Source organism: Schistocerca cancellata, chromosome 8, assembly GCF_023864275.1.
Source record: "Schistocerca cancellata isolate TAMUIC-IGC-003103 chromosome 8, iqSchCanc2.1, whole genome shotgun sequence".
Classification (NCBI taxonomy): Eukaryota; Metazoa; Arthropoda; class Insecta; order Orthoptera; family Acrididae; genus Schistocerca; species Schistocerca cancellata.
Genome location: NC_064633.1, coordinates 343,883,632 through 343,909,738, shown reverse-complemented (window position 1 = coordinate 343,909,738; position 26,107 = coordinate 343,883,632). Strand labels below are relative to the sequence as shown.

Here is a 26,107-nt window from a genome sequence, read left to right as displayed (position 1 = left end):
GTTATTTCTGTAAAAATCTGGGAGTAATCGTGCGGAACGATTTGAAGTGGAATGATCATATAAAATTAGTTGTTGGTAAGGCGGGTACCAGGTTGAGATTCATTGGGAGAGTCCTCAGAAAATGTAGTCCATCAACAAAGGAGGTGGCTTACAAAACACTCGTTCGACCTGTACTTGAGTACTGCTCATCAGTGTGGGATCCGTACCAGATCGGGTTGACGGAAGAGATAGAGAAGATCCAAAGAAAAGCGGCGCATTTCGTTACAGCGTTATTTGGTAACCGTGATAGCGTTACGGAGATGTTTAGCAAACTCAAGTGGCAGACTCTGCAAGAGAGGTGCTCTGCATCGCGGTGTAGCTTGCTTGCCAGGTTTCGAGAGGGTGCGTTTCTGGATGAGGTATCGAATATATTGCTTCCCCCTACTTATATCTCCCGAGGAGATCACGAATGTAAAATTAGAGAGATTCGAGCGCGCACGGAGGCTTTCAGACAGTCGTTCTTCCCGCGAACCATACGCGACTGGAACAGAAATGGGAGGTAATGACAGTGGCACGTAAAGTGCCCTCCGCCACACACCGTTGGGTGGCTTGCGGATTATAGATGTAGATGTAGATTTAGAACAGGCAGCGAGCTCCATCTCACAAACTGACATCCGACACCTGTACAACACAGTGTATGTTTTCTGCTTGCTTGTATTCAACAATCTGGCGGCTACACCGCTTGTCAAAGAACCAGCATTTCACATTTTCAGTGGCTTGTCTGACGCTTACAGTAACCCGTGATCTTGCAGTGTTAATCATTAAAATACGTTACTTAGATAAATGTATTCCCAAAATTTCATTACTCTACGTTAATTACGTTTTGGTGTAGCGATTTTTTTGCCATCAGTGTACACTGTTTCAAAGCATCAGCTCATTGAGGATATCTCGAAAATGCGTCTTTATTGGTACGATTTGTTGCAATAACATGACGAAAAACGTTGTATTTGCGGTTAAAGAATATTCGTATTTACTTACTCTAACTAGTGTGTTATGAAAGTATGCCGTTTCAAAGCAGCTTCACTTTGAAGATTCAATGAAATGCATTGTTGTTGGTAGGATTTGCTCTGGTCAAATGTCATGAATATTTGAGGATGATAGGAATGTAAAGGAAACGGGATGGTGAAAGAGATAGGAAGGAGATAAGCCTCGAGCTGCACTGGGCATTGGCAGCAATGCAATGGGGAGAGCTGAAAATTGTGCCCCTTTTGGACACGAGACCAGATGCCTCACTTCTCTAGAACGATTTCCTTAACCGTATCGGCCATACGAACACACTCTGCATCAGAATCAAATTCACAACTTCTCGCTCACCGCACCGCAACGATATAAGCCCATTAACCCTCTACTCGCGTTTTTCTGACCGCCGCAGGAAGTCGGACGTTGGTTGAGCATCGACACTGAAACTATTTCATCAAACAGTTCGCTCTTTTGGTCCACAAGACCAAGAAAGCAACAAAGATCGGCGCCAAGGTTGATGCTGCGTTCCTTGACTTCTGGATGCCCTTCTATACAACTTCTCACTGTCAAATAATGAACAAAATACGAGCTTAGGGTACATCAGACCAGCTTCGTGATAGTGTTGACAAGTTACTAGCAAACAGAAAGGAGCATGTCGTTTTTAATGGAGAGACATCTTCAAACGTAGAAGTAGCTTCAGCCATATCAAAAGTGAGTTACTGTACACAGTATGTGTAAATGACTTTGTGGATATCATTGGAAGTTCTATGAGGCTGCTCACGGATGATGCTGTTGTATATAGAGTAGTCGCAACACCTGTAAAATTGTAGTGAAAATATACAAGAAGAGTCTGAAGGCTTGATTGGTAATCGACTCTCAATACATACAAATGTTAATTAAAACCTACTCCAGTTGCTTTCTTTAGAACTTTATTAAAGTCACACGACCGATTTCGGCCGTTATGTAATTATCAAATTTCTCTGAAACTGACGAATTACACTCCTGGAAATGGAAAAAAGAACACATTGACACCGGTGTGTCAGACCCACCATACTTGCTCCGGACACTGCGAGAGGGCTGTACAAGCAATGATCACACGCACGGCACAGCGGACATACCAGGAACCGCGGTGTTGGCCGTCGAATGGCGCTAGCTGCGCAGCATTTGTGCACCGCCGCCGTCAGTGTCAGCCAGTTTGCCGTGGCATACGGAGCTCCATCGCAGTCTTTAACACTGGTAGCATGCCGCGACAGCGTGGACGTGAACCGTATGTGCAGTTGACGGACTTTGAGCGAGGGCGTATAGTGGGCATGCGGGAGGCCGGGTGGACGTGCCGCCGAATTGCTCAACACGTGGGGCGTGAGGTCTCCACAGTACATCGATGTTGTCGCCAGTGTTCGGCGGAAGGTGCACGTGCCCGTCGACCTGGGACCGGACCGCAGCGACGCACGGATGCACGCCAAGACCGTAGGATCCTACGCAGTGCCGTAGGGGACCGCACCGCCACTTCCCAGCAAATTAGGGACACTGTTGCTCCTGGGGTATCGGTGAGGACCATTCGCAACCGTCTCCATGAAGCTGGGCTACGGTCCCGCACACCGTTAGGCCGTCTTCCGCTCACGCCCCAACATCGTGCAGCCCGCCTCCAGTGGTGTCGCGACAGGCGTGAATGGAGGGACGAATGGAGACGTGTCGTCTTCAGCGATGAGACTCGCTTCTGCCTTGGTGCCAATGATGGTCGTATGCGTGTTTGGCGCCGTGCAGGTGAGCGCCACAATCAGGACTGCATACGACCGAGGCACACAGGGCCAACACCCGGCATCATGGTGTGGGGAGCGATCTCCTACACTGGCCGTACACCACTGGTGATCGTCGAGGGGACACTGAATAGTGCACGGTACATCCAAACCGTCATCGAACCCATCGTTCTACCATTCCTAGACCGGCAAGGGAACTTGCTGTTCCAACAGGACAATGCACGTCCGCATGTATCCCGTGCCACCCAACGTGCTCTAGAAGGTGTAAGTCAACTATCCTGGCCAGCAAGATCTCCGGATCTGTCCCCCATTGAGCATGTTTGGGACTGGATGAAGCGTCGTCTCACGCGGTCTGCACGTCCAGCACGAACGCTGGTCCAACTGAGGCGCCAGGTGGAAATGGCATGGCAAGCCGTTCCACAGGACTACATCCAGCATCTCTACGATCGTCTCCATGGGAGAATAGCAGCCTGCATTGCTGTGAAAGGTGGATATACACTGTACTAGTGCCGACATTGTGCATGCTCTGTTGCCTGTGTCTATGTGCCTGTGGTTCTGTCAGTGTGATCATGTGATGTATCTGACCCCAGGAATGTGTCAATAAAGTTTCCCCTTCCTGGGACAATGAATTCACGGTGTTCTTATTTCAGTTCCCAGGAGTGTATAATAGTGTATAATATGATGGTCATATAGATATTTTTGTTTTTATAATGGGAGATGAGAAACAATGCTTGTACCCCCTATGTGTAGCACAAGCACAGAAATAATGCACTACTTACGTTATGCTGTAGAGAAGAGACATCAAATGATAAAAACAGTAGAAGTCAAGTGTATTTCGATGGCCAGATCTCGTAAGAACTAAGAAACCTTTTCAAAAAATTTAGTCTAAAACTCGAATGTCAGTAGTGTTCCTCAGTCTGGGACCCATACTGGGTAGGACTGCTGAATAGAAAATATCCAAAGAATAACAGCGTGTTTCGTCACGGATTCATTTAGTAAGTGTGGGGGCGGTATGAAGAGCTCATCAAGCTCCAGTGGCAGGCGCTACAAGAGAAGCATAATGCGTCGTGGTCTGGTTCAGTGATAACATTATGAAGCTTTAATTCCTATTTTGAATCAACCCTGCTTTCCCCTGACTTGGATCCTTCAGATTACATCTTTGCACCTCCATGAAGGTATATATAAGTGAAGTTTTCACCCGATGAGCAGGTGCAAAAAGAGGATCTGAAGTGGAAGAAAGAGTTCAAATGGCTCTGAGCACTATGGGACTTAACATCTGTGGTCATCAGTCCCCTAGAACTTAGAACTACTTAAACGTAACTAACCTAAGGACATCACACACATCCATGCCCGAGGCAGGATTCTAACCTGCGACCGTAGCAGTCGCGCGGTTCCGGACTGCGCGCCGAGAACCGCGAGACCACCACTTAGAAGAAAGAGTTGGTGGGATAGTTCTTCAAGGAGGACATAAAGAAATTCGTGCCACGGCTCACCACGTGGACTCAACGGGATGGCGATAATGTAGAAAAATAATCAATTAGTGTATCAACAATACCCTGTAATTTTTTCAAATAAAAACTTCTTAATAAAATACAAGCATGTAGCACATTTACCTTCTGAACATGCCTAGTACTACAATTATTACTTGCTACATAATTTCATTTTTCTCCACAATTTACTGTAAGAGATGTACACCATCCCACCAGAAAGTTCTGAGACTGATTTTATTGCTGGCGTATAGGCAACTTAAGGAGACTAATTACGGATGATGCTTGAACCAACAACTGTAAACAAAAGATGTGCATTCAATTAATCAGTCGTGAACAGACAGTGTTAAGTAGTGGACGTGCAGCCGTTTGTCAACGCTGTGTCGCAAATCGCGTTGGAGCAACATCTCTACATTAAGTGTTCAAGAAATTCTGCAGAACATTACGAAGAAGAGAAAAGTGTGTGTGGAAAGTTTGTTTCACTCACCTTCACTCCCGAACAACAACATCGACACGTGGACGCCTCCATGGCTTGATTAAAACGAAACACGTGGCCAGTTCTCTTCTGGAAAGATCATCATAGATGACGAGACTGGGTGTTGTCAGTACCGAAGTACCACAAAACGACAAATCGCAGATCGAAGGAGGTGCTAATGTGACACGCGAATTGAACAGAATCCCAAAGGACTCTTCTAACAGTTTCACGCGGTTGTATGAACATTCTGTGCGTTGTACTCAAGTGAGGAGAGACAGTTTAGAACACCTGAAGTATTAAAACCACGATCTTAACTTTTCTCTGGTTTGTAATAATCCAGTCTCAAAACTTTTTGGACTGACGTGGTACAGCATTCCCACAAAAGGATTATTAGTGATGATTGCATTCACACTTACAAGAATGTGACAAGTACGCCAATTTTTTCTGCCAGTGTCGGCCTTACTTTGTATATACGATGCGTGTTTTTTTAAAGTAAGGTCTGTTTGAACGTAAGTACACAACGAAAGGTTATTTCAAAAAAGGAAATTTATTTTCAGAAAGTACATACTGCACTCTATTTTTCGATATAGTTGACAAGTTTGTTCAAACATCTATCATACCTCTAAACCAATTTTAAAATGCGCTCTTCATAAGAAATTGCCACCTGTTCCGATAACCAAGAGTTCACTGCCGTTTTCACGTCGTAGTCATCATTGTAACGGCTGCCACTGAGGTGCTGTTTGAGTTGGAGGAACAGATGGTAATCACTCGGCGCAAGGTCAGGACTGTAGGGTGGGTGGTCAAAAACTTCCCAGCCAAAACTGTCCAATAAATCGCGGGTCTGACATGCTGTGTGAGGTCTTGCATTGTCATGGAGAAGGACAATTCCCTTTGTCAGCATGCCGCGTCTTTTGTTTTGAATCGCTCTGCGTAGCTTTCTCAGGGTTTGGCAGTATGCTTCTGCATTGATAGTGGTTCCTCGTTGCATGAAGTCGACCAACAAAACACCATGTCTATCCCAAAACACCGACGCCATGACTTTGCGCTGGGACAGAGTCTGTCTGGCCTTCACCTTTACAAGGGAGTGCGTGTGTCTCCATTCCATGCTCTGCTGCTTCGATTCGGGCGTGATATGCGAAACCCTTGTTTCGTCTCCAGTTACGATCTGACTCAAGAAGCCGTCACCTTCTTTGTGAATCAGGAACTTCATTTCACACTCAAATTTTTGGTTTTTGTGGTCCTCTGTTAGGAGTTTCAGGACCCAACGGGAGCACAGTTTCCTGAACTGTAGGTGTTCAGAAACAATGTAGTAAAGCACTGATCTCGACACGCCAGGAAATTCGTTTGAGACACCTGTTATTGTGAAGCGCCTGTTCTCACGAACCCTCGCTTCAACTGAAGCCACCAAATCGTCTGTAATCAAAGAACGGCCACCGGCGCAGTCCTCATCATGGACGTTTTCACGGCCATCTTTGCATTCTCGCACCCACTTACGCACTTTGCTTTCACTCATAACAGTATCACAGTACACTTCGCAAATCTGTCGATGAATTTCTGCAGCAGACGGGTTCCTTGCTAACAAAAACCGTATCACTGAGCGAACCTCACACGCGGCGGGCGGTTCTCGCTTCCCGAGCACGGGGTCCCGGGTTCGATTCCCGGCGGGGTCAGGGATTTTCACCTGCCTCGAGATGACTGGGTGTTTGTGTTGTCCTCATCATTTCATCATCATCCAGGAAAGTGGCGAAATTGGACTGAGCAAAGGTTGGGACATTGTACGGGCGCTGATAACCACGCAGTTGAGCGCCCCACAAACCAAACATCATCATCACGCGGCGGGCGGGTTGATAGTCTTAAATATTTTGAAAGCACAGAACAGAAACGTACAGGTCAGCTACAGAGCTGAAATTGAGCACAGCTGTTCCCGAGGCATGCCGGTACACGACGCACGCGCTCGTTGCCGTATGCGCGTGAACCACTAGTGTCTACGACAAAACGGACCTCACTTAAAAAACACGCCCTGCATTTCCGCCTACCTGAAGTGTAGAGGCAATTCTGTTTCTACAAACACCAAATACTTGCCTGCTCAGAAGGAACAACTCGTCAGATTAGTTTTTCGCGGTGTTTTTTCTGTATCGTGCTGTTACGTATTCTTACAGCTGGCACGAAATCGGCTACTACGACCTGCCGGCGATGATCGACTACGTCCTCGCCCAGACGGGTCAGTCTGACCTATTCTACGCCGGCCACTCGCAAGGCACCACCTCCTTCTACGTGATGGCCTCCATGCGTCCAGAGTACAACGACAAGATCCGCGTCATGTTCAGTCTGGCGCCAGTCGCCTACATGGACCACCTGGACAGCCCTCTGCTGCAAGTTGTGGCGCAGTTCGTCGACCAGATCTCGGTGAGTTCTTTCTTCTAAGAATACAGCTCTTACGAGTCACTATGTAGCCAGAGGCCCCAGACACTCACTGTTTCATGTATCTAATGTGGCAACCATGAAACTAACAGTGTGCATGACCTTACCTGCTAATATTACTGCGTTTAATGTCCGAGGATGGATGGAGGAGGGGGGAGGGGGGGGGGGCAGACCATTTAAGCTATGACCATTGAAATCAGAATGTTTCCTTCGACAACTATTTATCACTCTCAAGGAAGACGATACCTGATCCTTGGAGGAGCTACTGTGGCTTTTAACTGCCAGACTATATCGTCCCAAAGATCCTGTACTGAGTTCAGGCTATAGTCTGGAACCGCGCGACCGCTACGGTCGCAGGTTCGAATCCTGCCTCGGGCATGGATGTGTGTGATGTTTTTAGGTTGGTTAGGTTTAAGTAGTTCTAAGTTCTAGGGGACTGATGACCTCAGAAATTAAGTCCCATAGTGCTCAGAGCCATTTGAACCATTTGAACTGATTTCAGGCTGGGGCTTTTACACTTACACGTACACTCCTCAAACCACTGTGCCATTGTACAGTGAGTGATGGAGGGGACTTCAAACCAACATTATCGATTTTTTGTCCTGTTCCGTTCACATATTGAGCGAGGTAATGATTACTGTCTTTCTGCCTCCGTAAGTGACCCAGTCTCTCTCATCTTATTCTCATCATCTCTACACGAGTACATGCGATGATGAAAGCAGAACAATCGCACAGTCTTCTTCGAATACAGGTTTTCCATATTTAGCCATTAGTGTTTCACGAGAACCACGTTCTCCACCTTCCAAAGATTTCCATTTAATATCCTCGAATATTTATGTAACACTCTCGTGTGGACACCTTTTCTCAAACTTTTTATGACTCCGTCCTCATTCGGTAGAAACGGAACCGTTTTAGCATCTCTTTATTGTCTGTCTGGCTGTTTAGACCCCTATTGCTCAGGAACGGGTTGATGTATCAAGTTCAGATTTATGGCACATACTAAGGTCTATGATACAGCGGCAATGTAAAAGCTCTAAGTTTCCAAGTGAATGAAATCAATAAAAAATACGGTCATTTATGTCACATATTTTGATACTCGCAAACTCACTCATCAAAACCTGCAGGGTACTTCCCGTTGATTTAGAATCACGAAATTTGACAAAAAGCAAGATATTACAGAACAAGTAAGGTAAAAAATGCGAAACAGTGAATTTGTAATTATATCAACGAAAAATATGTTTTTCGTTATTTGTTTTCCGCCTGACTGTCTGTCCGTCTGCTAAGACCCCTTTTTCTCAGGAACGGGTTAAAGGTAACAGGTTTAAATTTATGCCACATACTAAGATCTACTGTCCATTGGCGGTGTAAAGCAAAGCATAGATATCCAAAAGGCGAACATTATTCTCCGTTTCCCACTTCATATTTCAGTTTATCTACACTCTAAGTACACACATACCCTCAAAACTCATGCAACTAGTGTCGCCAAAGTTGCAACACGCCGAAACTGTTTAGTTTCACCGACGAGTTACGCAAACTCGCGGCGCGCATGCGCAGTGACCGGTAGCGCAGTTGCGTGCAACCTAGTGTCGTCGTGTAAACTAGGCTTGAGCCTGGGAGAAAACCCCCTGCTATTGTCACACGGTGCATAATGGGGCAGCTACGCTTGCCAGCTGACACAGACTGTTATTGGGCACAAGGATATGTTAATGTTTGTGTAGTTGTTGTTATTCCAAAGCACAGAAGACGTCTCCTTGACGAACGTAGCGCTGTATTTCCTGCAACACGACAAACTCGACGTCAGGGAAATCAAATTTATTACGAAATGGCCTCTCAGAATACTTTATTTATGTGTCCTGTCTGCGTTTTAGGTTTTACACAGCAAGTCAGATTTGCTGGTGTACCCCCAAGGCTTCTCCCTCATCTTGTAGTTTGTTGTATGGGGATGTGTTTTTGCCTTAGATGGTACTTCTTCAAAGCAATATTTTTGGTCGGTTGTTTGTCCGCCTATGGGTTGTAATCCCAGTTTTCCAGATAGAGAGTTACGTGGTTATTCGAAATTTCGGATTCTTTTAGAATCACATGTTCTTGAAAACTTGCGTGAGGTACTCGAGGCGTAATTCATGTTAGATGTTTAAGGTTCGTGCGTAGCGTGGGGCGTTGGTTATAATGCGCAGAATTTTCGTTTGTGCGACTTATACCGGCGCAGATGCGTTGCAGTTTCGTATTCCTAGGATGGAGCCGCGTATGTCTGCGATGCAGCATTTCTCACTGTCGTAAACAACGCTCATCAAGCATGTTTCACTGTCATGCACTCCAACCTATATGCACCATGTGGTATGGCTCATCACTCAGTAACACCTGCCTCTGCTAATTAGTAGAACAACGGTGGAATTTTTAAATCTCTCAAAAATCACACTTAAATCTTATGATCACTGCATTCTGGGGAGCAACGCGTGCCCTATTGCTATCAGTCTTTTATATTTTGTGATTTCTGTTTCACGGGAATTAGAGCGTGGTACAAGCCACATTTCTCTGCCTAATGTGTCAGCTGAAGACTAGGTTACTAGTACTAGCGAAGGCGAAAAAGGGACAAACGTAAAATTTGTATCAATTACTTCAATTTACCTCTATAGATCAACTGAAGAATAGGATACTAGTACTAGCGAAGGCGAAAAAAAGCGACAAACGTGAAATTTGTCTCCTGTACTTTGTTTGACCTATACTTGTCAACTGGAGATTAGGAACTTGTACTAGTGAAGGCGAAAAACCTGACAAACGTAAACTTTGTATCCTGTACTTAAGCTGACCTATACAGGTGAACTAGAAAATAGGACACAACTTTCGTAGTTCAGCTGAGGCACAGGATGCCAGAGTTATGTACGTCGGATGTTTTGCTTTCGCTTGTACTAGTATCCTATTCATTAGTTGCCTTACATAGTACAAGATACAAATCAAGTGCAGAAGAAACAGTAATTAGAACGACTCACTATCAGACAAAGCTATGATTCAAAAATATTCACAAATTATTTAAAATTACCACAAGCAACAAAAGTGTAGACAATATCTATCGCTTTAATAACACATTCGTTTATTTTTATTCACGATTATACCGCTTCGCCACAGAAGATAACCAATTTATTATCAATGTCTCGCAAGTAAACGAATTAATATCTATGACTAAGGTATGACGTCATTCATGAAAGCCGACGAGTTATATCCCATTCTTCAGTCGACCCTTCTTTTATACGTCTGCAACCACTGTCACATTAATTTTGTTGAAATAAGCTATTTTTCTACATGATATTTTTTTATTTGAAATGTTTGGTTTGGTTGAAATTTAGCTAGCATTATCACATAACATCATACAAAAAGTGTTAGAAGTTTTTATCCGTCAGCATGGCATGATACACACGGGAGTGTAGAATATATCACATTGTAATGGCGTCCCGTATTCCCGTCGACTGGTCCAATACCGTACATTCAAAGAGAACAGTTTTAACATCTAGAACTGAAGTTTTAGCCCGTAATAGGGTTTAGTCTCTGTACAAGCTTGCATAGCGAAAGAATGATCTAAGCTCCTTATTACTAAACTGTCTGTGACTCAGAAGAGAGCTCAATATATAGCCAGATATACTTTTGATCAGTTATAGAATCATCTATATAGCTGGATATAATGCCACTTTCAGACTTATCCACGCTAAAAATCGAAAATCACATTCTGCTCCTTTAGCGTATCCTGCACCTCTTTGAATCTATAGGAATAATTTCTTGTTATTCTAGTTTTGGATATGTGCTCTTTGGAAGATCCGTCACCTCTAGATGTCTCTGTTTGCAGTTCCTCACTCAGTTGATCGGCTTGAATGAATTCCTGCCAAACAGTGAGTTCATACAGATGGTGGGAGACATCATGTGCAACGATGACGCCTTCACCCAAGACATCTGCAGCAATATCATGTTCCTGATTGGCGGGTACAACCCTGATGAGATGAACACGGTAAGTTCCAGAACTCCACAAGAAGGAAATAAATGTTTCTTCTGTTTAATTTTGTGTTTATTAGTTGTATACAAAAATTTGTCTCCGGAAACACAATTTTTTTCGAAAACCCGCATTCCAACTATAACCAAAGCAAATAGTTTGCAGCGAAAATGATATTTACAATGTGCACTGAACAAGACTTGCAAATTAATGCTATGGCAAGAATAAAATAAGTTTCTAGCTCGCGATTCTCGTATCTAAAGGCCCCTGATAACGATTAAACTTGATTGCCAAGTTCGCTATTGATTGTCCACAGCGCTGTCGAACAAGCGCGCCGACGTACCAACAAAATTTGTCAAATTTAATCTCATTTTTGAAGCAACTGGTACGCTACGTGTATCGTATCGCAAAATATTCATACACGGTGTATGAAGAAACAAAACAAAAAGAAAGTCTCTGGTCCAGGGAATGGCTGAAAGTGAGGGATAAATATACCAATGAAAATCTGCTAGAGGAAATATTACACTGAAAACTTGATGATTACATCAAGTTTCCCCGTAGGGACCTCCAAACTTTTAATACTTGTTAGAATTACTTCACACTCACTTTGAAAAAGAAGACACAGTTATGCGAAAATCTGTCCTCTTCTAGTTGGTACTGTAATGAAAGTTCATTAAAATGCCACAACGTGGGAACGTTACCTCGTCCGCGGAAGAACCGTGGAGCTTCAGTCTTTTTGTTTCATTGCACTCCCGCACCTATGTTGTACGTAGAATATTCATTTTCTTCTTAACGTCATCCTACGTAATATATGATGCGGAAGAAGCAATACCTCTACCATTTTGGTAACTGCCAGTGCTCTTTTATTTTTAACGTTGTTCGTAGTTTTTACAATTGTGGAACTCACGATACAGTGAGATAAATTATAAAAAGAACTCTTTCTCGCTATACATGGGCGGCGTTGCATCAGCACAAACAACGTACGCCATCTTGTAAAATCGACTGTTAATCAAACACGTCAAACAAAACCGTACTCTGCCAAATATTAGACAAAACCAGTGAAGTCAGAATAACCTTCTAACTATAATAAAACAATTTTTATGATAAAGCTTATTTTAAGAAAACTAACACATCACTTGTAAAAACAACTTTATCCTTTTCAAGCTGCTCATGCAGTATAGGTAGTAAGTTCTTTATACGAGAACGATAAAGTTCTCTAATAAGGGAAACGAATTTCTTTAAATTTATCAGAAAAACAAGAACAACTTGCTGCAAAGAGAAGGCTATAAAGATATGTTACTGTGCTGTACATTTAAATGTCGTCCTAGATCCTTTGGAAAACGCAGTACAGCACATTTTTGTGTAAATTTATTTTAATTTTATTTTCGAAGGGATGATATAAATGGCACATCTTCATAGAACACGTCGCTACATTAAAAGAATAAAAATTAAGGGCAGTGGACAACGATAGTAATTATAATAATAATGCCTGAACAAGGCGATAAATTCAGCTTAATAATTACGAATAGAGCATGGCTCATTGTAAGGAACCATTTTGCCCTTCACGTTCAGGGAAGTCTTGGAAATTCGAAATAAGAAAGACTGACATCAGTAGTGTACTAATCAAAAGAAAATTTGAATGAAAAAATACACGTCACTGATGTAATATTCTCCAATATTTATTACTTCACAAATCGATTTGAGTCAGGTACGAAGATAAATATGTTTGGTTATGAGGTTTTTTCGAAATTAAAGATTTTAAACAGAGCAACTACAAAGAATCTCATTTGATTTCCGAAGATGGTAATTACTGATGTTTGATGCAGCAGCTGAGGGTTTATTTCAGTAAAAATTGCGATGCAAAAAGATTTAGATTAGCTAACGTATGTGACACGTTAAATAATGAACTACATGATAAATTACAACAATTATTCCGAGAGGGAAAATAATTTGCACAATATGTGGTAAAATTTGGTGATATGTTCCAAGGGGGTGATGGAGTAAGATAATCTTCTCCTTAAAAGGGCCAGTATTACAAATAGGTGCAATATGACAAGTGAAATTAAGCAGGTAAATGAAATAACTATAATTAAGCAAAGTAAAATTTTAACAGGGCACGCCACACAACAGTAACTGAAACAAAGGAAAAACGGTGCAAATGAGTAGGAGGGGTAAAGCAGGTGGTCTCAAAAGTAGTCTCTCCCTTTGTAAGTCTTTTAACTGCTACGGTGTTCCTTGAAGGATAGGGATACTGCCCTGTAGAGTAGCCAGTATATAAGTTGCCACGACTACAAATGATTTTGTGTATTTCACTGTTTCCCAGTTCTCACAGATGACAGAAGATTAACAACACACATTTGCCTAACACAAAATTATTATAATGTGGAAATTATTCTACCAAGAATCAACGGAATAGTTCAATTAATGCGATCGTAGGTAAGATATGTCCTAAATTTCGTTGTTATTTGTAACAGGTAAACGTCATCTAAATGGTCACTAGGTAAACTTTCAGGTAACAGGATGTTGACGTGGGAGAAGACTTTAATTTGGTGCTGTAAATGTGCAAGTTGTTACTGTTTCTGTTCTTGTCAAATACTTTTGAAAATATTTTGCTGCAGGGATGCACAGGAAATGGTGATGTAAAATGATGGGTTGTGCGGCTGAGGTTTACTTGTGTGTATGTTGCAGACGATGCTGCCTGTGCTGTTGGCTCACACACCTGCAGGCGCCTCCAGTAAACAGCTGATTCACTACGGACAGGAGATCAAGAGCGGTCAGTATGTGACACTTGAGTCCTCCCAAACAGAATATAGAGCACCGGGGTTATTACTTTGGCTGTCTACTGTGTGTGTGTGTGTGTGTGTGTGTGTGTGCAAGGGAGAGAGAGAGAGTGAGTGAGAGAGAGAGAGAGAGAGAGAGAGGGATTGATGGGGGGGGGGGGGAGGAGATTTGTCAGCTTCATTTGTAGTGTCACCGCCAGACACCACACTTGCTAGGTGGTAGCTTTTAAATCGGCCGCGTTCCGCTAGTGTACGACGGACCCGCGTGTCGCCACTGTCAGTGATGGCAGACCGAGCGCCGCCACACGGCAGGTCTAGTGAGACGTACTAGCACTCGCCCCAGTTGTACAGCCGACTTAGCCAGAGATGGATCACTGACAACTACGCTCTCATTTGCCGAGACGATAGTTAGCATAGCCTTCAGCTACGTCATTTGCTACGACCTAGCAAGGCGCCATAGCATTTTATATTGAGATTCAAATTATGTATCATCAAGAGAGATGTTCTACAATTGTGGATTAAAGTTAAGTATTCTACCAGTTACTCTTGTTTTGCTAGTCTTATTTCTCTGACCTGTTACAGACCTCACGCCAGTCAGCGTGTAATTAAACGCGTGCATTTCGGCCTACTCTAACAACACAGTGTTGGCTCTTCTGCCAACACTTCACCATTGATTCAGCGAAACCAAGTCATTAGGATCGAATAGAAGGGATATTAGTGTTTAACGGCCCTGCGGCAACGAGGTCTTTGGAGAAGGAACCACAAACTCACATTAATGAAGGATGAGGAAGGAAATCTGCCGTATCCTTTCTAACAAATCTTTCGAGCATTTGCCATGAGCGATTTTGGGGAATCCTGAAAAAACCTATATCTGGACGTTAGGACGGGGATTTGAACCGTCGTCCTCGCAAATACCAGTCTAGTGAGCTAATCACTGAGCCATCTAGTTCGGTTGTAGAGTTCACGGAACTCTGTAACTCAAAACGGCACACGAAGAGAATAGACTAACTGCTGTAAAGTATGACAAGAGATGAACCAATAATGGAATCGACGAAGAGGATTCTGGCAGCTTACGCTTGGACGGCGAGGAAAAGAGAGAAACAGAAACGGAGAGCCTTTTGAATGTGGTATTGTAGAAAGTTGATAATAGAGGACGTTGAATTACAAAGAGTTTGACATAGGACCAACAGGCGACGAAAGAAGTACAAGGAAATCTCTTACCTTATGAAGCTATGGGACATGCTTAAATGCAATCGTTTTTCGTGCGAGGCTGTATTTTGTTGACAAAAAAACTAGCTAGTCCTGTACTTCACAACGGGGCAATATCGACGTAATTGCCATTTTCAAATGTGCCTTGTATTGTTACCCTTTTGCTAGCAAGAAACATGACCAGTGTTAATCGAGTCAGGTGCATTACTCATTCAATGCGTGCGCTTAAAATTAACAAAATAAAGCAGAAGTCATGACAATCAACTGAAACGAGATTTACAGAAGTTCATTAAAAACGACGAATGGGCAATTATGGCAGATACGGACGTTGGATGTAAGTGCTGCTCTTAGATGAAGAGGTTGGCAAGGAGAGAAATTCAAGGTGAGACTGAAAAAGACACTACAGTACTTACGCAATATTTTCACAAAAGGTAGGCGAAAAGGGAAATACGTAAGAAAGGAGATCAATACAACAAACGGAACACTCCCCAACAATTAGCAAAAAAAAAAAAAATTAATTGGTCAGGTGCTAGTAGGACTCGCGCCTGACGATACCGTCTCAAAATAGATTATGTACATAGACAGTTCATTAATGCTGGAAATCAAGAATATCGACGATTTTTTTCCTGTTATCGACAATGATACTGCAAGATATCAATCCCGGAATTACAAGGCTTTTGAGACTGGTTTAATTTTAATTTTGGACCCGGATAACGAATGACAAAACTAATATTTTTTTCGTGTGGTATAACTGCAGATCTACGTTTCTGTGATATCTTTCTTTATTTGTACTGTGAAATCTTGCTTCTTGCCAAAGTTCATGATTCTTGGTCAACGGAAAATATCCTATAGATTGTAATGAATGAGATTGCGAGTGTCAAATTATGTGACATGAATGGCCGTATCTTCTGACTGCAATGCCTTAGAAACTTAAATTTTTTTCATCACCAAAGAACCACGGACCAATGTAAGTGACACATATTTCGACTTGATACATCTACCCGTTCCTGATGAAAAGGCCAGACGGACGGACAGACAGAAGTCAGACAACAAATGACGAATGTTTTTGTCTGATGTATTTATAGATTCACAATTTCTGGAGTTTTACTTTAATTGTGCGGTGAAACCTTATTTCTTATCAAATTTGAGTATTCCAGGCCAGCTGGAGATATCCTTTAGGTCTTGGTGAGCGAGTTAGCGAGCATTAAAATATGTGACGTAAATTGTAGTATCTTTTGACTGGATTGACTTAAAACCTTAGACTGGGTTGACTTAAAAGCTTACATATACTATACCGCCTAACGACCATAAACCTTAGTATGTGACAGAAGTTTCGACTTGATACCTCTATCTGTTTCTGAGAAAAGGCGTCTTAACAGACCGACGGACAAACAGATAAGAAATTACAAAAAAAAAAATTTTTGCTTGTGCTGCACTTACAAATTAACACTTTCCGGTGTTTTCACTTAACTGTGCTGTGAAACCTTACTTCTTGCAAAATTTCAGTATTTTAGGTCAGTGGGAAGTATCCTGTAGGCTCTGATGAGTGTGTTTGCGAGTATCAAAATATGTGACATAAATGGCCGTATCTTTTGATTGCACTGACTTGGAAGCTTAAATTTTTTAACCGCCAAGGGTCCATAGATCTTAGTATAAGATACACTATGTGATCAAAATTATGCGGACACGTGGATGAAAATGACTTCCAAGTGGTAACCTCCATCGGTAATACTGGAATTCAATATGGTATTGGCCCAACCTTAGCCTTTACGACAATTTCCACTCTCGCAGGTATACGTTCAGTTAGGTGCTGGAAGGTTTCTTGGGGAATTGCCGCCCATTTTTCAAGGAGTGCTGCAGTGAGGGGATGATGATGATGATGTTTGGTTTGTGGGGCGCTCAACTGCGTGGTTATCAGCGCCCGTACAATTACCCAATCTTTGCTCAGTCCAATTTCGCCACTTTCCTGGATGATGATGAAATGATGAGGACAACACAAACACCCAGTCATCTCGAGGCAGGTGAAAATCCCTGACCCCGCCGGGAATCGAACCCGGGACTCCGTGCTCGGGAAGCGAGCAGTGAGGGGAGGAATCTATGTCAGTAGGTGAGGCCTGGCACGAAGTCGGCAATGCAAAACATGTTCTATAGGATTCAGGTCAGGACTCTGTGTGCAGCCCACTCCATTACAGGGATGTTATTGTTGTGCAACTACTCTGCCACAGGCCGTGCATTATGAACAGGTGCTCGATCGTGTTGAAAGATGCATTCGCCATCCCTGAATTGCTCTTCAACAGTGGGAAGCAAGAAAGTGCTTGAGACATCAATGTACGCCTGTGCCGTGGTAGTGCACACAAAACAACAAGGGGTGCAAGCCCCCTCCATGAAAAACACGACCACACCATAACACCACCGTCTTCGAATGTTACTGTTGGCATTACACTCGCTGGCAGATGAAGTTCACCGGTCATTCGCCAACCCACACCCTGGCATCGGATCGCCACATAGTGTACCGTGATTCGTCACTTCACACAACGTTTTTCCACTGTTCAGTCGTCCAATGTTTACGCTCCTTACATCAAGCGAGGCGTCGTTTGCCATTTACCGGCGTGACGTGTGGCATATGAGTAGCCACTCGGCCATGAAATCAAAGTTTTCTCACCTCTCGCCTAACTGTCATAGTACTTGCAGGGGATCCTGATGCAGTTTGGAATTCCTGTGTGATGATCTGTATAGATGTTTGCCTATTACACATTACGACCCTCTTCAACGGTCGGTGGTCTGTGTCAGTGAACAGACGAGGTCGGCCCGTACGCTTTTGTCCTAAACGTGTCCCTTCACGTTTCCACTTCACTATCACATCGGAAACAGTGGACCTAGGGATGTTTAGGAGTGTGGAAATCTCGCGTACGGACGTATGACACGTTCGGAGTCCGTGAGTTCCGCGGAGTGCCCCAATCTGCTCTGTCACGATGTCGACTGACTACTGAGGTCGCTGATATAGAGTACCTGGTAGTAGGTGACAGCACAATACACCTTATACGAAAAACGTATGTATTTGGGGTGTCCGGATACTTTTTGTCGCATAGTGTATAAACATCAACTTAATACTTCCACCCTTTCCTGACAAAAAGGGTTTTTAACAATCGGACAGACGGACAGGAAGACAGAGAACAGAGTGATCCGATATGGGTTCCGTTTTTACCGACCGAGGTGCAGAAGTCTACAAAACAAGGAAAGATTGTGTGCGAATTAAAGCACCTGCTCACGCTAAAATGCGGTGATGGAGAGACGTCTGTGGGTTCGTGAGTTATCACTCGTTCAAGCGCTCATTACCAGTTAGAACGTACCTTTCACCGAAGTGATAAATTTAAGCTAGGTGAGCAAAAGCTAAGTATGTTCAGTTTGAGGAAGCCAAACGAACAACAAGATTGGCGGCACTGTCTTTGGCAGGCTGCTTGAACACCCCTCTCAGATTTAGTTATAAGTTGGCACAGTTGATAGGTCTTGAAAAATTGAACACATATCAATCGAGAAAACAGGAAGAAGTTGTGTGGAACTATGAAAAAAATAAGCAAAATATACAAACTGAGTAGTCCATGCGCATAATAGGCAACATCAAGGATAATCTGAGTTCCGGAGCTCCGTGGTCCCGTGGTTAGCGTGAGCAGCTGCGAACCGGGGGGTCCTTGGTTCAAGTCTTCCCTGGAGTGAAAACTTTAAATTTTTATTTTCAGACAATTATTATCTATCCATCACTTTTTTGGGAGTGATTATCACATCCACAAGAAAACCTAAATCGTATAGAATGTATCAGACGTGTTTTACTGTGGAGGAATCGGTTGATCTACGGTCTTGCGATCAAATGTTTTCGGTTCCCATTGGAGAGGCACGTCCTTTCGTCTACTAATTGCACGGTTTTGCGGTGCGGTCGCAAAACACAGACACTAAACTTATTACAGTGAACAGAGATGTCAATAAACGAACGGACAGATCATAACTTTGTTAAAATAAATAAAGTAAACTTTTCACTCGAGGGAAGACTTCAATCAAGGACCTCTTGTTTCGCAGGTGCTCACGCTAACCACGGGACCACTGCGCTCCTCATTTCAGACTATCCTTGATGTTGCTTATCTTGCGCATGGACTACTCAGTTTGTATATTTTGCTTATTTTGTTCATTGTTCCACACAACTTCTTGCTGTTTTCTCGATTGATCTGTGTTCAATTTTTCAAGGCCTATCCACTGTGCCAACTTATAACTAAATCTGATGGGGGTGCGATGGGGAGGTTCCCTTGTAAGTAACTCGGAAACGATGCAATGTATCGAATTTTTTTCTTAATAATTATTTAACACCACAGCCTGCCTTGCAATACCCTTCAAGCTTTCCAGTCTATTTCCGACCATCCTGTGTATTACTAAACGGCTAACCCGGTTCGTGGGGTTCATGGTTCATGATGTACAGTCCCACTTGCAGGTTCACTACCTAACGGATCCTAGGGGCAACAAAAATTTCAGAATTTCGTGTAATTATTGACTGAATTTAAAAATTCACATTGTTGTCATAATTGACTCATAAATATTCATAATCTTATGATCAGGTTTAATACAATAAGACAAGTCTTACATAGAAACTGGGTACACATCTTGAATCAGTCGAGCTCATGCCGCGGAAATACCCATTCTGTATTCATCCAGTTTTAAAACTGAAAGCACTTAGGGACTTACAACAAACTTTACACTTAATGAAACTTTTTCTCGCTGACATCCCCCACAGATTGCTGAAAGGAAAAACGTTTAGCGCTTACTACTTTTTTCTATTCTTGCGGTAAAACTGTCGCATCAGGCAAGACGTTTTAGTTTATTGTTTCTTTACTACTAATTCTATTCGCACCATACTGTGCACACAGTAACCACATACGAAGGTGAAGGCACCTGCAAGATTATACCAATGTACGCATATAGGTCAGGAGATATGACGTCATAAATATCGAGACGCGTGAAAAACTAGCTTCTGCTTAAAGTGACGCGAATATTACCCACATTACACCCACCCACCGTTTAATAATGAGAGAACTTAACGCCTTCCAACAAACTTTAAACATAATTTCAAGCCTTGTTGTTGTCATATTCTTCAATCCAGAGACTGGTTTGAGGTAGCTCTCTATCCTACTCTATTCAGTGCAAGCTGCTTCATCTCCGAGTAACTACTGCAACTTACATACTTCTCAATCTGCTTAGTATTTTCACCCTTGGGCTCCCTCTACGATTTTTACCCTTCACACTTCCCTCCAATAATAAATTGGTGATCCCTTGATACCTCAGAACGTGTCCTACCAATCGATCCCTTCTTCTAGTCAGGTTGTGCCACAAATTCCTTTTCTCCCCAAGTCTATTCAGTACCTCCTCATTAGTTACGTGATCTACCCGTTTAAGCTTCAGCATTCTTCTGTCGCACCACATATCGAAAGCCTCTATTCTCTTCATGTCTAAAATATTTATCGTCCATGTTTCACTTCCATACATGGCTACACTGCACAGAAATACTTTCAGAAAAGGCTTCCTAACACTTGAATCTATACTCGATGTTAACAGATTTCCCTTCTTCAGGAACGCTTTCCTTGCCATTGCCAGTCTACATTTTATATCCTCTCTACATCAACCATCATCAGTTATTTTGCTCCCCACATAGCAAAATTCATCTACTATTTTAAGTGTCTGATTTCCTAATCTGACTCCCTCACCATCACCTAATTTAATTCGATTACATTGCATTATCCTCGTTTTGCTTTTGCTGATGTTCATCTTATATCCTCCCTTCAAGACACTGTCCATTCCGTTCAACTACTCTTCCAGGTCCTTTACTGTCCCTAACAGAATTACAATGTCATCGGCAAACCTCAGAGTTTTTATTTCTTCTCCATGGATTTCAATTCCTACTCCAAATTTTCCTTTTGTTTCCTTTACTGGTTGCTCAATATACAGATTGAATAACATTGGAGATTGGCTACAACCCTGTCTCACTCCCACCTCAACCACTGCTTCCGTTTCGTGCCCCTCGACTATTATAACTGCCATCTGGTTTCTGTACAAATTGTAAATGGCCTTACGCTCCCTGTAGTTTACGCCTGCCACCTTCAGAATTTGAACGAGAGTGTTTCAATCAACATAGTCAAAAGTTTTCTCTAAGTCTAAAAATGCTATAAACGTAGGTTTGCTTTTCCTTAACCTATCTTCTAAGGTAAGCCGTAGGGTCAGTATTGCCTCACGTGTTCCAACATTTCTATGGAATCCAAACTGATACTCCCCGAGGTCGGCTTCTACCAGTTTTTCTATTCGTCTGCAAAGAATTCGTATCAGTATTTTGCAGCCGTGACTTATTAAACTGATAGTTCAGTCATTTTCACACCTGTCAATACTTGCTTTATTTTGGATTGGAATTAATATATTGTCCTTTAAGTCTGAGGGTATTTCGCCTATCTCATACATCTTGCTCACCAGGTGGTACAGTTTTGTCATGGTTGGCTCTTCCAAGGCTATCAGTAGTTCTAATGGAATGTTGTCCAGCTCTGGGGCCTTGTTTTGACTTAAGTTTTTCAGTGCTCTATCAAACTCTTCACGCAGTGCATATCTCCCATTTCATCTTCATCTACATCCTGTTCCATTTATATAATATTGCCCTCAAGTACATCGCCCTTGTATAGACCCTCTATGTACTCCTTCCACCTATTTGTTTTTCCTTCTTTGCTTCGAACTGGTTTTCCACCCGAGCTCTTGATACTCGTAGACTTGGTTTTCTTGTCTCCAAAGGTGTCTCTAATTTTCCTGTAGGGAGTATCTATCTTACCCCTAGTGATATATGCTTCTACATCCTTACATTTGTCCTCTAGCCATCCCTGCTTAGCCATTTTGCACTTCCTGTCGATCTCATTTTTGAGTCGCTTGTTTCCTTTTCGCCTGCTTCATTTACTGCATTTTTATATTTTCTCCTTTCATTAATTAAATTCAGATTCTCTTCTGTTGCCCAAAAATTTCTACTAGCTCTCTTCTTTTTACCTACTTGATCCTCTGCTGCCTTCACTATTTCATCTCTCAAAGCTACCCATTCTTCTTCTACTGTATTTCTTTCCCCCGTTCTCGCCAATCGTCTCTAATGCTTTCTCTGAAACCCTCTACAAACTCTGGTTCTTTCAGTTTATCAAAGTCCAAGCTCCTTAAGTTCCCACATTTTTGCAGTTTCTTCAATTTTAATCTACAGTTCACAACCAATAAACTGCGGTCAGAGTCCACACCTGCCCCTGGAAATGTCTTACAATTTAAAACCTGGTTCCTAAATCTCTGTCTGAAACCTTCCAGTATCTTCATGCCTCTTCCATGTATACAACCGTCTTTCATGATTCTTAAACCAAATGGTAGATGTGATTAAGTTATGCTGTGTGGAAAATTCTACCAGGCGGCTTCCTCTTTCATTTCTCACCCCAGTCCATACTCACCTACAACTTTTCCTTGTCTCCCTTTTCCTACTACCGAATTCCAGTCCCCTATTACTATTAAATTTTCGTCTCCCTTCACTATCTGAATAATTTCTTTTATCTCATCATACATTTCTTCAATCTCTTCATCATCTGCGGAGCTAGTTGACATATAAACTTGTGCTACTGTGGTAGGCGTGGGCTTTGTGTCAATCTTGGCTACAATAATGCGTTCACTATGCTGTTCGTAGTAGCTTACCCGCGCTCCAATTATTTATTCGTGATTAAACCTACTCCTGCATTACCCATATTTGATTTTGTATTTATAACCCTGAATTCACTTGACCAGAAGTCTCGTTTCTCCTGCTACCGAACCTAGCTAATTCCTTCTATATCTAACTTTAACCTATCCATTTCCCTTTTTAAATTTTGTAACCTACCTGCCCGAATGAGGGATCTGGCATTCCATGTTCCGATCCGTAGAACGCTAGTTTTCTTTCTCCTGATAACGACGCCCTCCTGAGTATTCCCTGACCGGAGATCCGAATGGGGGACTACTTTACCTCCGGGATATTTTACCCAAGAGGACGCCATCATCATTTAACCATAGAGTAAAGCTGCTAGCCCTCGGGAAAAATTACGGCTGTAGCGTCCCCTTGCTTTCAGGCTAATGTGAACATGTTCTCGCTCACGTGCTTAAAGTCAGATAATTGATACATTAAATCATTCGTAAATTAAGTGTGAATCTCTTTTATACATGGAAGTTCGATACTTTATCGTATCGGGTTTTTGCTGGCATTGTTCTAACCCACCAGCGATTTGTTGACAATAATGTTCTCAGAGGAAGGTTGTAAATGTCTCAATTTCTGCAATTAGGGGGAATTTAACAAGTAACGTAGCGCTTATAAATGGAACAGCCATCCATGGAACTAAATTAATTTCTTCATTGATACAATCAATCCGAAATAATACATCTAAAGTAGTATAGTTAAAGTACTAGACAAATGTCTGTGTTGCAACTTCCCGCAGGCAGCGTACACATACGTGAAATTACTATCCAGACACTGATATATTAGCTTGCTGCAAAGCATGAAAAATGCTCTTCACCACGAAACAAAATCGTTTCGTATCTGTTTGATTAACGAGTTACAGCTACCAATGAACTGTAGCTCTTTCTTTTCATTCACTTTACCCACCACTGAGCTGTTTGGTAGTTCCCCTCCGTAGCTCTGCAAGCTGCTATTCTCACATATTTTAATACCAGACTGAGTTCGCAGTTTCAGACTGAATGCAGAACACATGGACAGCCCTTACATAAATACTGTATCCGTGTGTGGGATCCATATGATCCTGGACTAACAGGGGACCTCGAGTGTATATGCTAGCTGATCAAAAGTGTCCAGACACCCATTAGTGGACACCAGTACAAGGTTTGTCCATCCTTCCCCTTTGTGATGGCTTGAACTCTGCAGGAGGCATCTTCAGTGAGGTGCCTGATTGACTGTCGAGAAATGACTGGGCTTTCTTCCTCGAGAGCCGAAACCGGAGAAAGTAATGGGCTTGGACACTGGGTCTGGAGCTAAGACGACGTTCTGATTAATCCCAAAAGTGATAGTAGGACGCTCGCTCTAGGATTCCGTGCAAACTTTATTATGTGGCTCAATGGTCTGGTGTAAGTCTGTCTATTGGATGCCATTTCGGCAACTTGCGTGTTCCTAACCTAGTCCACTTATCCAGCCTGGGAAAGCGGACATACAATTCAATGCTGAATTCCAAACACGTGTTGTTTGTGGAAACTCCTCACATTATTGGGAGGTGAAGGCTAGATTAAAATAAAAACTTTAAAAAAATCCGTTACCCAACCAGGATTTGACCCCAGAACCTCTTGATTTCCAAGCACGTGCTTTACCTTTTTTTTTTTTTTTTTTGCATTTTGTTCGTTGTTGATCGTTGTGTTTGGTCGTTGCGGACGTCACGTGACATCCGTTCAAGTTCGTTTTGTTGATGCTTCCACTCAGTTTTTTATTACAGAGGCCAACCAGCTCTCTGACCGAACACGCTTTTTTTTCGTCACGGAAATTTTTTTTATTCCACAAAAACAGTAACAAAAATGGCTACAATGAAATGACATAAATAAGGTGACAGATAATTGCAGTCATAAATTACAGCATTCAAAGAATGAGTCTTTAGCAGTAGCACAATTTAGCATCTTCACTGTCACCTTCAACTGGTGGCAGTTCAGCAGGCACATTTTCTTCTGAGCTACCGTGCCGGCAACAGTCCCCAGACGTAAATCGGCAGTACGTATATATACAGGGTGGTCCATTGATAGTGACCGGATCAAATATCTCACGAAATAAGCATCAAATGAAAAAACTACGAAGAACGAAACTCGTCTAGCTTGAAGGGGGAAACCCGCTGGCGCTATGGTTGGCCCGCTAGATGGCGCTGCCATAGGTCAAACGGATATCGACTGTGTTTTTTTGAATAGGAACCCCCATTTTTTATTACATATTCGTGTAGTACGTAAAGAAATATGAATGTCTTAGTTGGACCACTTTTTTCACTTTGTGATAGATGGCGCTGTAATAGTCACAAAGACATGGCTCACAATTTTAACGAACAATTGGTAACAGGTAGGTTTTTTTAAATTAAAATACAGAACATAGGTACGTTTGAAAATTTTATTTCGGTTGTTCCAATGTGATACATGTACCGTTGTGAACTTATCATTTCTGAGAACGCATGCTGTTACAGTGTGATTACCTGTAAATATCATATTAATGCAACAAATACTCAAAATGATGTCCTTCAACCTCGATGTATTTGGCAATACGTGTAACGACATTCCTCTCAACAGCGAGTAGTTCGCCATCCGTAAATGTTCGCACATGCATTGACAATGCGCTGACGCATGTTGTAAGGCGTTATTGGTGGATCACGATGGCAAATATCCTTCAACTTTCCCCACAGAAAGAAATCCGGGGACGGCAGATCCGGTGAACGTGCGGACCATGGTATGGTGCTTTGACGCTTATTTCGTGAGATATCTGGCCCGGTCACGATCAATGGACCACTCCTATATGATGTTTTTGGAGAACGAAAATCTCTTACAAATCAACACTGACTCCACTAACAGAGATCTTGCGGAACTCAGCTCGCCCTGTTCCTCCATGAGATCCATAGCGCTGTAGATAAAGGCGCTCAGGCTGTGGCCGTGGTCTTTTGCTTCAGGACAGCACTTCACACCGTCCAGCACCGCCTGTTACTCGCATTCGGGTGGACGACGGTTCAAACCCGCGTCCGGCTATCCTGGTTTAGGTTTTCCGTGATTTAACTAAATCGCTTTAGACAGATGCCGAGATGGTTCCTTGGGAAGGGCACGGCCGACTCCCTTTCCCACATATCCCTGATCCGACGGGACCGATGACCTCGCTGTTTGGTCCTCTCCCCCAAATTAACCAGCTAACCAACCAACTGCTGGTTAGTGAAAAGAATACGACATTATCGTGTATAGGAGCAGATTTGCGA

The 26,107-nt window shown here is 42.7% G+C and overlaps 1 protein-coding gene across 1 annotated transcript in view; it reads left to right on the top strand.

Annotated features, from left to right (window-relative positions):
* Positions 1–26,107, top strand: part of LOC126094714 (lipase 3-like) — an 80,191-nt gene that overhangs the window by 20,797 nt on the left and 33,287 nt on the right. Inside the window, exons 4-6 of the mRNA XM_049909249.1 lie at positions 6,878–7,124; positions 10,975–11,133; positions 13,804–13,888. Of these exons, the coding sequence (XP_049765206.1) occupies positions 6,878–7,124; positions 10,975–11,133; positions 13,804–13,888 (491 nt within the window). The remainder of the gene's footprint in view (positions 1–6,877; positions 7,125–10,974; positions 11,134–13,803; positions 13,889–26,107) is intronic.